Below are 14,405 nucleotides of genomic sequence, written 5' to 3'. Positions count from 1 at the left end.
TAAAATAAGAGAAATAAAGAGCCTAATTCTTCAAGATTTTGGTCTTGCTCCTGCCTGATTGTGAATTTGGGCAAGGGTCACTGACTGGACTCTCACAGAATGACAAGATTCTTCTGCTTAATTCTTTGGCTCATTTTTTCCACTTCTAGTTCCACTGTACTACTGATTCTTTAGCAACCTTTCAAGCATAAAACTGGGGACGATCATCCTTTATTTCTACAAGGACCGAATTCTCCACTAGACTGAAAAAAGACAAGAAAAGGAATAAAGCCGTACCTCTCACGTTTCTTTCCACGCTTTCTAGGCAGACAGTGAGAACAATTTCTACACTGTGCACGCTCTAGAGTCGTGCACCACGTTCCTGCTGCTGAACTCACCTTGTCGAGGAAGGTGGGGCGGTCCATGGAAGACTCTTTGGAGATTGGTGGTGGGCGGCAGCCAAGGGGTTTGGTGACCATTCCGTTATAGTCGGTCACTCCCATTCCACGCTTGTCCATTTCCACCTTCTTTTCCAGCAGAGCACCTGCACAGAAAGGGCAAATATATTGGAAAAGGTGAGGCAGAGAAATACATCTTGCTTGCAAAAGCAAGGGAAGAAAGTAAGTATTATCCAGTTGGTCTGAATATAAATGCTCAGAAACATGCAGGGTTCCTGTGTTGCTTTAAAGACAAAAAAGTTACTTACACAGATACTTACTCATGGCCTGATCGAGATTCATACTGTTGCTCTTCAAGGCCTCTTCTGCTGGCTCTCTCTGTCAAAAACAGGAATTATGTTAAGAGGAAAAGTGATCATGCTCATATGATTTCAAAGTAACCTGAGAAAACATCTCTTAAGTACTGGGTTTAATGTTTACTCAGCAGCCTAAATAATGTCTGTGTGGTTTTTTTTCCTGCTTTCAGCAATTCCCACAATTCAGGTATTTCAGTTTGTCAAGGAAGTACTGGCTCTGCAAGGTGAAACAACTGTTCTGATTAAATATCTTCCTGTTTTCCATGAACAACTCAAATATCACTATGATACAACCTTCTCTAAGGAACAACCCAGCTATACTCTCATTTCACCTGTTTAACAATTAAAAAAAAGGAATGGGAGGGGATTATTACTGCAGTTCAAAATAATACTTGTTGTTATAAAACCACGAACTTCAAAATATTATAAATGTCCTCATGGAAAGGATATCCTCAGTTGATCTCAGAGCAGATTTCTGAAATCACAGTATGTGTTTAAATGCAGGTCAGAGCTACTTCCCAGCCTGGAGACTGAAGATCTTGGTGCAGCTACAGTCTGAAACAGCCACAGTTAGGAGTACAAGCTAAAAGCTAAGGCACAGTGTGCTGGCTGAGCACTACTCACAGGGAAGCCCATGTCTGTGAGCTGTTTTATCAGACGGTTCATGATCCAGGCCTCATCCTGCTTGCTAGATGTCTTCATGCCCTTAGTAAATAAATGGGAAATTCCATTAATGGGCTGGTTGCCATGTTCATTGTAGTGAGATGTACATAAAAGAAATGGTAAGTGGTTTTTATTAATAACACATGCTACTGAAAGATGTATTAGTACATTAATTCAGAAAGTATTGAAGAACCCTCCGAGCAACGCGACTACGATTCTCTTCCCCCAAAAGTGTAAAATTTTATCTCAGCTGAATAGGTGTTCAGTGTGCTATTTAGTATTTGATTTGCTGGCCACTGAATTAAAGCCACCTTTGAATTTACGTATTTCATTTTAATCCTTGGCAGAAAAATATAACGAAATAAAGCTGAAATAGTACAACACTTCCTGAAAAACATTCCCAAAAACAAGTTTGCAACCTTGAAGTTAAGAATGTTACTCAGTGTATTTTCTTAAAAACAAACAAGAGCGTCTAGATAAACACCTTTAAAAGATCTCTGTGCAGCTTTTCTATCACAAAATCCTTAAGAAGTCTCTTCCTTTCAGTTCTCCAGAAAGTACCAAGGGACAAGCGCGGATTTGTTTTGGGCTGCGGACAGTACAAGAAACAACCATACTTGATCAAATCACCGGCCTAACTGTTGGCTAATGGAATAACAAACAAAGTGGCTAAATGCATTCCCAATTCCTTTAAGTTACAGCCTGGCCTTGTCCTGAAATAAAGACTGTGCAATGGAAAATTTCCTCACACAATTGTCTATGTTCTTGGTTGAGTGCAGCATTAACACAAGTTTGCTTTGTTCTCACACACACACACCGACCTCACAAATAGAAAACAGCTTTTATTGTTAAACAACTCCATCACAAACTACTGTTTGCTTTTCCACCACCATGGGAAGTGTCTGAAAGCCCCCTTAACACCTTCTCCTCTTTCTGTTAATACATTATCATTTCTTTAGAATATATGGAAGCTTATAAAACTTAGAGAAAACAAAGGCAACAACAACGAGACTCCCGAAGCATCTGACATGCCTGAATTCAAAAATCTCCCATTTTCCCCTGGAAACAAGGTAGGCTGTACTTGAACCACTGTAGTGGCAAGCTGTGCTTCTGTTCAGGTGTCAGAGGTTTAATTTCAGGTGTAATGCATCAGCAAATTTGTGACAACTTATTCTACAAACATTACACTAATTCCACTCTTGCCTGGAGAGTGTCTTTATTTTTGTCTTACCTTTTGAAGTCCTTTCTTCGGGGCATTCCCCCAGGAATTACAGGAGGAGCTGCTCTCTTGTGAAGCAGTATTATTCCACATATCTCCTTCTTCATCTTCCCACTGACTAGTACTGAGATTCACTTCATCCCCACCACTGCCCCAGCCTTCTTGCATAGATTTTGAAGCTGGAGGGAAAGAGGGAGAAGTAAAAAAATCTTACTTTCCTGCAAATTTTACAGAAACAGCTTTTTGTGCCATATCCAGTGAGATAAAAGAGGTTCATTACACAGCTCAACTGGCATTAAAATGATAAGAATGTCTTCTTTGAAGCTAGCAAAAAAAAAAAAAAAGAAATTTCTCTAGATACTCAGAGAATAAATCACACAGTAACTGCAAGTCCTGCTTTTCCCAGAACCAGTAAGATCTGTGGTCATGGCCACTCCACTCTCCTAGGAACAAGGAACCAAAGTATGACCACACACTTGTGAAGTGCTATTTTGCTTTCAATGAATCTCACCATTTTACCTACCACATTCTTCCATGAACAAACCAAATTTCAAAGTCATTAATGCTCAGAAGCTCATTTCCATCTCGAAGAATGGAATCTGAAAAGGAGCTCGTGGGCTGCAGGGAACGCTTCATATTCAGTGATGAGGTTGTGTCACCTCAGTCCATTTCATTCTGTTTACTCTGTTTAAAGCTGGGATTACTCATCTTAAGAGCTCTCACTCCCCCCCCCTTTTATGTTTTCTGGGACTTCTCAATATGGTATTTTGCAGGAGTGAAACTCAAGGCAATCTCCACAGCCAAGAGGAGAGTCTAAAGCAATCACCGTGGCCCTCAGGAAATTCAGAGATGGAGGATATTTATCAAGTACCATGAGTCAGGAATCACGAAGCAGGAAGTAGTTCACGATGTTCCTGAACCTGGCAACAGTTTTAATGGCTGAAGAAAACACCCACTCACTCAGTTCAGCCCAACATGAGGTTGTTATGATTAGTGGTTCTCAGGTGCTGCTTTTCCTACAAGAGTCAATTCTATCTTGACTGTTCTGCACTGCTTCTCATCCCAACACAGGTTTCTTTTAGACACCAAGGCTTTAAGTCCCAGTTACGTTCTTCTGCAGTACCACAGTTTCCTGCACCTCTGCTATGCTGCTTTCCAAACACACAAAACTACTCCTTTACATTTACAGATTGCTGCACTCTATTCCTATTTTTGAATTAACTGGGTGCTTGGCTTAACGTGGCCTTGTGACAGCTAACACAGTTTTGAGAACGGAATGACGAGGGCAGCCTGTGACTGGAACGCACAGAAAAGCAGAAGTGGAGCAGTGGCAGCCCTGTGTGTACCTGGTTTGCACAGTGCTGGGGCAGCAGCTGGAGTGTTTGTTCTTCCATAGGTCCCTGCTGGCTCGGCAGGATTCTCTCCCCACCCGGTCCCACTGCTGGGGGGCTTCCCCCACGCCGAAGTGCCATTGTCAACTGCAGCAGAAGGGGAGGAGGGCTCTCCCCAGGAAGCTTCGCTCTTGGTGTGGACAGCAGGCATCTCTCCCCAGCCTGCTGGAGCAAGGCAAGGAGAACAGTGATGAGAGGAAAGGTTTCTTCATCGAGTAATTCCACAAAACCTGAAATTTGACTCAAGAGTTTCTCTGGAAAGAGCATGAACCAGTAAGTACATACAGTGATTATAGTTAAGTGTGTTTACAAAACATCCCTTAGATTTGGTCTAAAGAGTCTTTTCTTAATTCAGTACTAATGCCAAGTTGTCAACACAGAAAGAGGGCTTTTCTCCACAGCTAGAAGCAACCAGGTTGCCAAATGAGCACCACACTGAGAGCAGAGCTGCTCCCACCTGCCCAGGGCCACCATTCTGGAAGCCAGGACTTCAGTCTAAGCTGGGCCTTGCTTCACTGAAAAATTTTAACCTATTTTAATTCCTTTTCACTGTTTACAAACGAAAAAAAAAATCTCTTTTCTCATGCCCTGGCAGTAAGATGCTGTTTGATTGTTCCCTATCTGTGCTGAATGTATCCCTTAAAGCTTTTTTTTACAGCTCATGGTTACCTCAGCACTGACCCTCTACATTAGAATAAATGTCACTTTAAGGTGAACTAATCAAAACTGCAATGAGGATCCATATTCAAACCACAGGGAATGGTAGGTAGAAGCCATTGTTTTCCTACAGAGTTACATTACCTCACTGGAAGACGTAAGCTACTCCAAAGAAATATCCTTAGTCTGGCTTGGCTTGGGTGTAATGAGCTTAAATCCAGCTGACACAGTTTTAGCCCTGCAGCTGAACGTGGCAGGAACAGCCACAGGGCTCCTGAGCCTGCAGAGCAACACTGACCAACACAGCAGAAGGGGAAACTGAATTTACAACCATTGTTACCAGAGATTTTCTGGAGAGAGGACTTGGATCACAGCTGGAGTTCAGGGTACTCTGCAAACATGCACAAAGACAGGCACAACAGGCAAGAAAACAAAATTCTTGCAGACACCTGACACTAACCTATTGTTCTACAATTGTAGAAAAGATGACATGCCATTACATGACAGCTGAGATCTCAACAAATATTGTAGAATTCAGTCTGCTTAAAACTTCCACTGACAATTAGGCTACTAAATCAGGAATTTGTTCTCTTTCCATTGGAGATGAATGTTACTGAGATGAGTATTTTGTAAGTGAATGACCAGATGCTGCTTTGCCACAGCACTATTTCCTTTTTTTGCTCCACAGTGGCATCTGTAAAAATACTCTGGAAACCTTTCAAAAAGCAGGAACAATATTTTCTCCACAAACTGACACTCAGAATAGGTAGGCAGTACCATGAAATACATTGGAATAACCAAACAAAGAGTGTTTTACTGAGCAACAAGTCCTTGTAGAACTCACTGAATTCCACAGAATTCCTGTTACCAGAAACTGCAGCAACATCCATTGCCAATAATAACTCAAACATTGCCTGGCAGAGAAAACAATGAAGTAGATGGGCCCAGAGCTGTGCACTGCTCCATCCATCGTGTCCTGCATTACACATTTATTTCAGGCTCTATTCCTTACAGCCACTGCAGCTCTCTCAGACACTGATGCAAATGCAGATGGCACAACCCAGGGCCAAACTCTCCACTGGTGTGTTACAGCTTCATAAAACTCCTTCTCCACCAGCAAGAGGCACTGAATTTAAAGCAAGCTCCTGAAACAACCTAAAATGTCACTGTTTCATTCACGTGATTTCCATTTGAAACAAAAATACCATGGATTAGGCTTGACCAATGTACCTTACATATTCTAAGGTGTGTAAAGAAGATAAACTGGCAGATCCACAAATGTACCTAAATGAACCTGTACTTAACACGACAGCTTCCTTGGTGTTGCACCTGAAATGCTTATTTCAAGGCTCCTGCTTGTATCTTCAAGCCAACTTTATTTAAGGGAGGCTTTATTTGAATTTCTGCCTCACTACTCAGGAGGCAACTGGCAGACAACTGCATGTATTTTATCTTATTGGCAGCTGAGAAAGATTAACTGCAGGCAAATGAAACAGAAAACAAAACATCTCTACAGCACCAACCAGCCTGCAAAACAGGTTCAGTGCAGAGACATCTCCCTGACTTCATGCAACCTCTGCTGGAACCTCTACCCAATTCAACTTATGAAATCATCTTTAAAACACAATTCATGTATTAAAAGGCCAAAGTGTGCTGTGTTATAGAATAAAAACCTCAAAAAAAAACACTGGTTCCTCTGTTACTCTTATAAATTGAACAACTTTAAGTAAAGGCCACAGATATGTAACATCCAAATTATTTTAAGTGCTTTTAAATGCATTAGCAGGAAACAATATGGGATGACAAATAATGGGGGAACCAGCCTTTACTAACAGAAAATACATAAAAGCAAACTACATAAATCAACAAAAAGTTTTCCAAACTATCTTAACAGATAAAATTAAGTGCAGGAAATTAGTAAATAAAACCTGAAGACTGCTGGAGAAATAACCTGTGCACTGCAAAAACTATTCTGTAAATTCTGGAGCATTTCTGAAGTGCAAACCTGTTCCCTCTCTGTGTAAATACTGCTGCCCCAATGCTGCTGTCTTTCTGTGACTCCAAATGATTCTGTTTTAGGAAGTTTAAAGATTAAGAAAGTTACATTTTTGAATGAATAATGCAAAACTCTCCACAGCTGTTGGGAAGGCAAACCAAGACCTTTGAGTGCTCTCAAAACCTGAGCCTGCCAAACATTTTCAAAAGCTCTGCTCAGAGAAAACTTCCTATTTTCTGATGAAATTAATACAGATTTAGTCTCTCCTGGTAACAAGCTCCTTAAAACCCACCCAGATCTGCATGAAAGTTGTTTTGCAACAGAACATGCTCCATTTAAAGGCTTCTTTGGCATGAAACTGGGGTTTTAATGCTGAAGTTTTAAAACACTGTTAGAACTGCAAGAAATTAAAAGATCACAGTGAGTAATAAACATGGACACATTGGCAGAGCTTTGTTTTATAGAAATAAAAACATAATTAACATTGGGCCACAGCCAACAGGAAATCCTCAAGGGAAAGTGAAATGTTAACTAAAGCTGTGGCAGGATGCAGTTGTTTTCCCTCAAAATAACCCTATAGCTATTTGGATGGCAGAAATTGTTTTCCTTCAAGTTGCTGGTCCGTGATAAATACCAGAGCACATAAGCATAATACAGGTGAACCAAAATATTAGAACCTTATACAGATTTTTAAAAAATATATTAGACAGAAAAAGGTTGTTTGCTAATGACACACTAGTTATTCTGGGTTTTATATACACATTTAAGAGCCACCTACATCCCTTAACCTTTCAAATCCTCATTTTCTGAAAGGGATTCCATCCAGCTCATCATTGAGCATTCAGAAAGCTCTAATTTGGGTTTCAGCAGTGACATCACCCTTGTGTTAAAATTGAGGGCTGCTCTCTCAGCATCACTTGGCTGCCCCCCAAAACCTGACCGTTCATGGGCTGAGCACCCAGGGTTTTAGGTTTTCACATGAGCACCCTAAAGGAGTCCAAAGCTGAGCTGCTCTCAAATCCATTCTGATGGAAGTTCAAAGTAAGAAAAACACTGTCACGTGAGCTGCCACTTAGTGGCACAGGATTATAAAAGGAACAGAGATGTTTGGAGCTTTCAGAACTTAGACCCAGTTCAGGTTTTTAAAACTTAAGCTCCTTGCTCTCTAGCAACCACAAAGACCTTAATTTCTGACCTACAATCCCTGCAGGGAAGCCTGGGTTATCTTCTGTTGTTTCTTTCCTCAGTGGAGGATGCTGGAACCTGGCCAGGCTCTCCTGGCGTAATGAGAACAGGAAAGCATCAAGCCCACTCCTCAGCACTTGGAGGGAGGATCTGATGTTGTTTGAGATCTAAAAATCCCTTTTAATCATTTCTGTTTGCAAAACCTTTTCTCACTTCTTCTTCCCCTCATATCAAAGCTGCATGAGCTAGAAGTGCTAGGAAGAATTATGCACAAGTAATTTAGATTAAACCCCAGTCTAACTCAAACCCAGCAGCTTCCTCCTCATCTTTCTAAGTAATTCACCATTGCCAGAAAGGACTGTATCTATCACATTATCTATTCCTTTCCCCCCTCTTTTTCCTCTTCCTTTCCAATGGAAAATGGAACTCCTTAGAGCATTCTTTATTTTCATCAAGTGCTTACCAACATCTGCTTCCCATCAATGGCTTTTAAGTTCTGCCCTCAAAGGATCTGGAGAACTTCTGGGGATGGGTGACAACTTGAATAACAAGACTATAACTTGGCCTCTATTTCCAAACTAATAAAGCATAAACTTCAATGCCAAAAGGGACTGTTAATCCTTTGTGAACCCCTAACTAGTGCTGTGCAGCAAAATTAAAATCCACTCCTTTGCTTGCAGGACATGTGACCGACTGTCACAACTTCCATCTGCACCACTCAATCCATGATTCCTTATTCATTCTATTCCCTGAATGAGACTGGCAGAGCACGTCACGACCCATGCAGGTGACAAAATGCCCACAGTAACTACTGAGTTCAAGAGCTGCAGGATTTTAGTTGAGCCCTTAATTGTGCCCCACAGCACAGGCTCTAATAACACAATCATGCTTTGCATGGAAAAGAACTGCTGCTGGATGAACTTCGGGTGTGGACTGCACAAGTCTCCTGGTTACAGGATTCTTGTCTCCCTCACTGCACAGTCTGAAATGCACGGGCAAGCAGAGATGCAACTGGAGCAGGAAAAAGAGTTAAACAGCACAATTCCAAAGTGCAGGGCTCTGTCTGCGTGGGAGGGAAGATGCTCACTACTCGCTTCCCAAGTTTTGGCTGTCCCAGCTGGGAGATGATTTGTAGATGTTTCAGGTCTGTGTACATTGCCACCCAGAGCACCAGGACGCTGCTGTGCAGCTGCCATGTGCTGCCTGCACTGGGAGAACGGGGCCTCCTGCACTGGAAGGGTCACTGGGATCACTTGGAATTGCACTGCTGCTCTGCGTGGGAGATAAGCACAGCATGGTCCCTCTCTGCCACAGCCACAAGTAAACACGGGCAGAGCTCAAGACACAAGGGACTGCTCCTCGCTTCCATTTAGACAAAAATCCTTCCCAATATTTCCATGTTTGGCCTTTATACTTGTGTTAAGTGTATGGAGCAAAAATTCGTAACACAGGGCTTAATTTATGCCTGCTACAACTTGATCTAAATTTTAATATCAGAACCATATTTTAAATTGGCTTCACTATTACTCATTTCATATTTTCTTGCATTACTTATTTAAGCATATTCTGAGAGCTGGCCATGTGTATCTTGAAAAATTTAAAAAAAATAAAGAGAGAAAATAAAAGATCTGCTTATCTTAAAAGATCTTAGAATCTTTCTAGCTCACATTTTTCAAGAAGTCCAACACTCACTTTAGCCTGGTCAGGGGCAGCTTGAGCAGGCTGGTTATGAGTTCATAGGCAGCTTCCTGAATATGTAAACATGTTGCTTCAAAGAACCTTTCCTTTGCTACTGTCCATTCCCCAAGGGAATCACTGCAGATTAACACCAGCTTTTAAATTCCATGTTAAAAATCTGAAGGGCTCAGGACTGATAAGTTTTCCTCGACAAGATGTTAATTATTTGAATAACATTAACAATGCATTGCTGTGTATGAACTGTTTTACAAGCACCAATGTAATGCTCCAAAAATGACCTTAATGAAAAACAAAACCTCACTCAAATCCAATCAAAAAATCCACTTTCATGATACTTTCATTACAACTCAGGAATCCGAATTTTTGTTTCATGGGTAAAGTTTTAAATATGGATTAAATAAGTTAGTCACATATGTTGGGCTGACCGACTACAAAGCCATTCAAAGATTTCTCCTTCTGGAGCATGTTATTTTATTAAAATAGGTACCCTCTACTGTTAAAATATTTGACCAGAGTGGGGAACGTAAGACTATTTTTATACAGACATTAAAGCAAATTTGAATCATTCCAAAAAATCAAAGAGAAAAAGGATGGGAATGTGAGAACAAAGCCCACTTGGAGAAAATCGTGGTTAAAAAGTCAGTACTTAGCCACGACCACAATGAAACAAGAACTTGGAAACAAATCTCAGAAGGAGTATTTGAAAGAGTACTGCATGATTAGATTTATTTTGGAGAGCTCTGTGGCCATAACATAGATATATGCTGTTAGTGTAACTTTTATTTAAATACCTCTCTTTTAAGCATTTTTTCCACATTTTTATTCCTTGCTGCTTGTCTACTACAGCACCTTGCCTTTGATTAGAAAAATTCCTAAAATGTCTAAAGCCTTGTATTTGAAACACAGCTGAAGTTAGGATAAACTAACCTAACTTCAGCTGCTCTGGATATATTAACATCTTGAACCAGTCCTGGTTTTTGAGAACGACATAAAATCCAGGATGCTGCCCATGCCCGACCCCTGAGAACCATTTCTTTGTAAAAGACAACAAACTGGACAGAGAAACAGCAGCAGCCTAAATTCATGCAATTGTTAACAAACATCTGTTGCCAAGAGATGTTTTGCAGAAAAGAAACAGATGCAGACTGTCTAAACACACCGAGCCTGTGCAGTGGGAACAGCAGACAAATAACAGAAGAAAGGTTTGCCAAAACCCTCTCAAATGGCTGAATTAAAAGGTGTTAAGTAACTGTGGAAGAGATGTTAAAATAAATAAAGATCCACAATCTAAGAACTTACCATGCTATTGACCAAATATTGTTTCAAGCTTTTGTGACATGCATTTGGATTATGGAAATTTGTGTCAGGTTCCACAGATTCTGTCCTCAAGAAAAGACTGCTTCAGAATAAAAGAATAAATGTATTCTGGACATAAACACAGGATTTCTACCCAACACAACCGAAAGGACAGATGGCATTCAGCAACTGTACTGGTATAAAATATCTCATGAACCTGCTTTATGAAGTATTTCACAGAACTGGTGTCATACCTGGGCCGAGCAGCGGGGACCGGTTCGGCTGGGCACTTGACTGGTGCGATGGCTGAGGTTCAACCATGTTGGTGTTGATAATGGTGCTAGTGGTGGTGGTGTTGGTTGTGGTACTGCTCTGAATTATAGGATTATTTCTATCCCACATGTTTACAGTCTTGTTGTTGTTGTAATTTGGGTCGCCCCAAGCTGAGGTACCGTCATCGATTTCCATCTTGCGGCGAATGGACGGTGGAGATGGCTCTTCCCAGCCAGTTGCCTCACAGTTCTCTTTTTGTTTGGCTGGCACTGGCCCACCAACCCACCCTGACCCCGTCTGTTTTACAGAAGCAGCTCCTCCCCAGTTACTCACATTGTTGTCCTGGGGTTTATTAGCCCAATTTTGTTGGGGGCCTGGCTTTAAAGATTCCCCCCAACTTGTACCTGTATTAGCCTTGCTGTTTGTGCCATTCCCCCACCCACTGGTCCCAGACTTTGTGGAATCATTCCAGCCAGACCCCGATCTATTATCAGAATCCCATCCAGATCCATTCTTCTTCCCGTCACCCAAGTGTCCAGGAACAGATGATGAATCTGTCCAGTCTCCACCTCCTGAAGTCCAGCTTGGATTTGATTTCTGTCCATCTCCCCAGTTTTGAGATTTGGGTTTCTGAGGTTCACCCCAGGTAGGTGATTTGTCCTCCTGATTTGCGGTCCCACTCCAAGCGTGGCCGCTTTTGGCAGCAGCAGCATTATTAACAGTAGTAGAGCTTGCTGACTCTCCCCACCCCCCTGGGCCATTTGGTGCTTTGTTGTTATTGTCTCCCCAACCTGTATTTGTTGGAACAGCTGCCGGTGGAGAGTTGACCCACCCAGATACTGAAGAGGTATTTGTACTGTTCATGATGGACCCATCGTTCTTCCCCCCTGAGTTTGAAGATTGAGTAGCTGCACAACCCCAGGCCTCAGTTCCATTGTCATTCTTCCGTTCAGACCTTGGGGACTCTTCAAATTCCCAGGCAGTGTTTTGCTTCACAGGGGTCTGTCCCCACCCTGTATTGGACAGGACCCTGGGGTCAAGGTCATTTCTTGGCAACTGAACTTGCCCTTGGTCTATCATCCCTTTGTCTCTCCTCCTTCCCTCTCCAGCCCCCTCCCTCCCGGTACTGACTTCATTTTGACTCCCACCGCTGTCATTGCTTCCTTCACTAGCCGTGGTGCCAGATGCTGCAGCTTTGGCCCAAGAGTTCATTTGTTCATTGCCCTGCTGCATGGCAGGATTCGGACCGGTAACACTCGAGCTATCCCACCCTGTTGATCCTTTCCCATTGATGTCGCTATTGGAATGCTGGTTTGGGGGCTTGCCCCACTCCCCGTTGACACCGTTGCTGGCGCTGCGGTTGGGGTGGCCCCAGGCTCCAGAATGCACACTGCCAACCCCGCCACCGCCCCTGCCCCACGCCAGGACCCCGGGGCCAGAGGGAGGCCCCGAGTCCCACGCGTTCGCTCCGTTTCCTTCCTTTTGCACAGCACTGCTGGATCCGTTTTGTTTAGCACTTAATGCTGAGTTCACAGTGTCGCCATTCCCCTGACTGAACCCAGAATTGCTGTTTCCTGTGGCAGGATTACCTGGGGACATCCCCCATACTGAACTGCCCATTCCTTCACCACCGCCCCCGCTGACTTGAGAAACCGCTGTTCCGTTAGCACCAGGAAGGCCTTGCAGGTGGGGCGGGATGATGGCCCCCATGCCCACGGCCATCCCCCAGTTCGGCAGTCCGTTTGTCTGCATTGCATTGATAGGGTTTGGTGAAGAGTTCATGGGGTTAGTGTTATTTGGTCCATCAGTGTTAAGGTTCTGAGGTTGTACGCTGAAAGACACATTCTGAGAAGTGGACGTTTGTGGTTCTGTGCTCTCTTGCGGCAGCAAGTTTCCCCAAGCACCTAAGGTGCCTGTTGGGTTCCCATTCTGGTTGCCCATGTTCTGACCTATGGCACTGACTGGACTGCAAATACTGGAAGGGTTGCCTGCTCCCACAGTTCCTTCATGTCCAAGTACAGGCCAGGCAGCTGGATTGGCATTAGGGTTAAGGTTAAGATTAATGCCAGCATTCGAGTTGGAAGCACCCCAGCAGTTCTGACTTCTACCGTCTCCCATCATGTTGTCCATCTTTCCATCCCCACCACTGGCAGAGCAGTGAGCTAGGCCAGAGCTGGAGCCTGCAGCCACCCCCCACACCCTGGCCGAGCTGCCGTTGCCGTTTGCTCCACCAGCTCCAAGGGCACTCTGGTTAGAAGTGCTTTGGACGAGTGCTCCGTTGGCGCCATTATTGCCATTAGTTTTCTTTGTATGTCCAGTGAAGTTGCCTTGGGCACTCCCTGTAGCCATGCTACTGTTCTCTGAGCCACAGTTGGAGGCAGAGTCAGTGTCTGTAGTACATTCTGAGGCAGACTCAGTCTCAGCTCCGGTAATGGAAGGCCACGCTTCCTTGTCAGTCCTGTCTATTATCACTTTATCCCAGCTGCAGTTGCCTTCACTCCTGAAAGCGGGCTGCTGTCCCCAGTGGGAATTCTCATAATGGTCTCCCAATCCACTGTGGCTGAGATCTGAAAGGATCCAAGGTTAAAAATCAGTCCACTGTTCAAAACACTGCAAAAGCCCTGTTAAGCACTGGTTTACATCACTAGTTACAACACTACATCCTGCTCAAATTTAGAGTACGTTCTCTAACATAATACAGCAATTTTCCTCACTACAATGGAGCACGATGCTCATATTAATTTGTTCAGTTTTTTTTTTTTTTCTAATCTGGCAAGATTCTCAATTAAAATAACTAAGCAATTTCATTTTAGAACAGAGCAAATGTTTTGTAGCCCCCAGTGTACCAGTAAAAATAATAAGCAGGCAATAAATAAGAAGAGCAAATATACTTTTCTATGTGAAAAGTCTAAAAAGCAAATTTGGAAAAAAAAACAGATAATATCTTACCATTTATTTTGACTCAATTCTCATTCTTCAGAGAAACACAAAACAAAGAAAGAGCACCCAATAAAATGTCTGCCTGCCCTGAGATACTACATACATACCCACATCACTACACACTAACTTCTTACTGCATTTTAGGTTTAGAGCCCTTCCTTAAAATAGAAACAAATACAGACAGGAGCTTTTACTGTTAGGTGCCAATTATAAACACCACGAATGCATATTTTAGCAGAGAAATTTGGCATCTCTAAATAGCTGACAGTTTTGTCAAGAAACTTACCTGTCACAGGCTTTACTTCTGGTTTAAACATCATGCTGCATTTGTACACACAATCCCCTGTGTCCCCA

General features: G+C 42.8%; 1 protein-coding gene across 6 annotated transcripts in view; it reads right to left on the bottom strand.

Moving 5' to 3' along the window:
* Positions 1-14,405, bottom strand: part of TNRC6C (trinucleotide repeat containing adaptor 6C) — a 99,826-nt gene that overhangs the window by 25,449 nt on the left and 59,972 nt on the right. For 4 of the 6 annotated variants that reach the window (XM_062506507.1, XM_062506509.1, XM_062506511.1 and 1 more), the window contains exons 5-11: positions 11,093-13,678; positions 3,962-4,171; positions 2,628-2,794; positions 1,881-1,985; positions 1,358-1,438; positions 698-755; positions 378-523 (exon numbers count right to left, since the gene is read on the bottom strand). In XM_062506507.1, the coding sequence (XP_062362491.1) occupies positions 378-523; positions 698-755; positions 1,358-1,438; positions 1,881-1,985; positions 2,628-2,794; positions 3,962-4,171; positions 11,093-13,678 (3,353 nt within the window). Of the gene's footprint in view, positions 1-377; positions 524-697; positions 756-1,357; positions 1,439-1,880; positions 1,986-2,627; positions 2,795-3,961; positions 4,172-5,531; positions 5,538-11,092; positions 13,679-14,405 lie in introns of all 6 variants that reach the window. The other 2 variants (XM_062506508.1, XM_062506506.1) reach the window with 2 other exon arrangements.

Source organism: Cinclus cinclus, chromosome 20, assembly GCF_963662255.1.
Source record: "Cinclus cinclus chromosome 20, bCinCin1.1, whole genome shotgun sequence".
Taxonomy (NCBI): Eukaryota; Metazoa; Chordata; class Aves; order Passeriformes; family Cinclidae; genus Cinclus; species Cinclus cinclus.
Note: the sequence above shows the minus strand (reverse complement) of the source record. Positions and strands in the feature narration are given on the sequence as shown.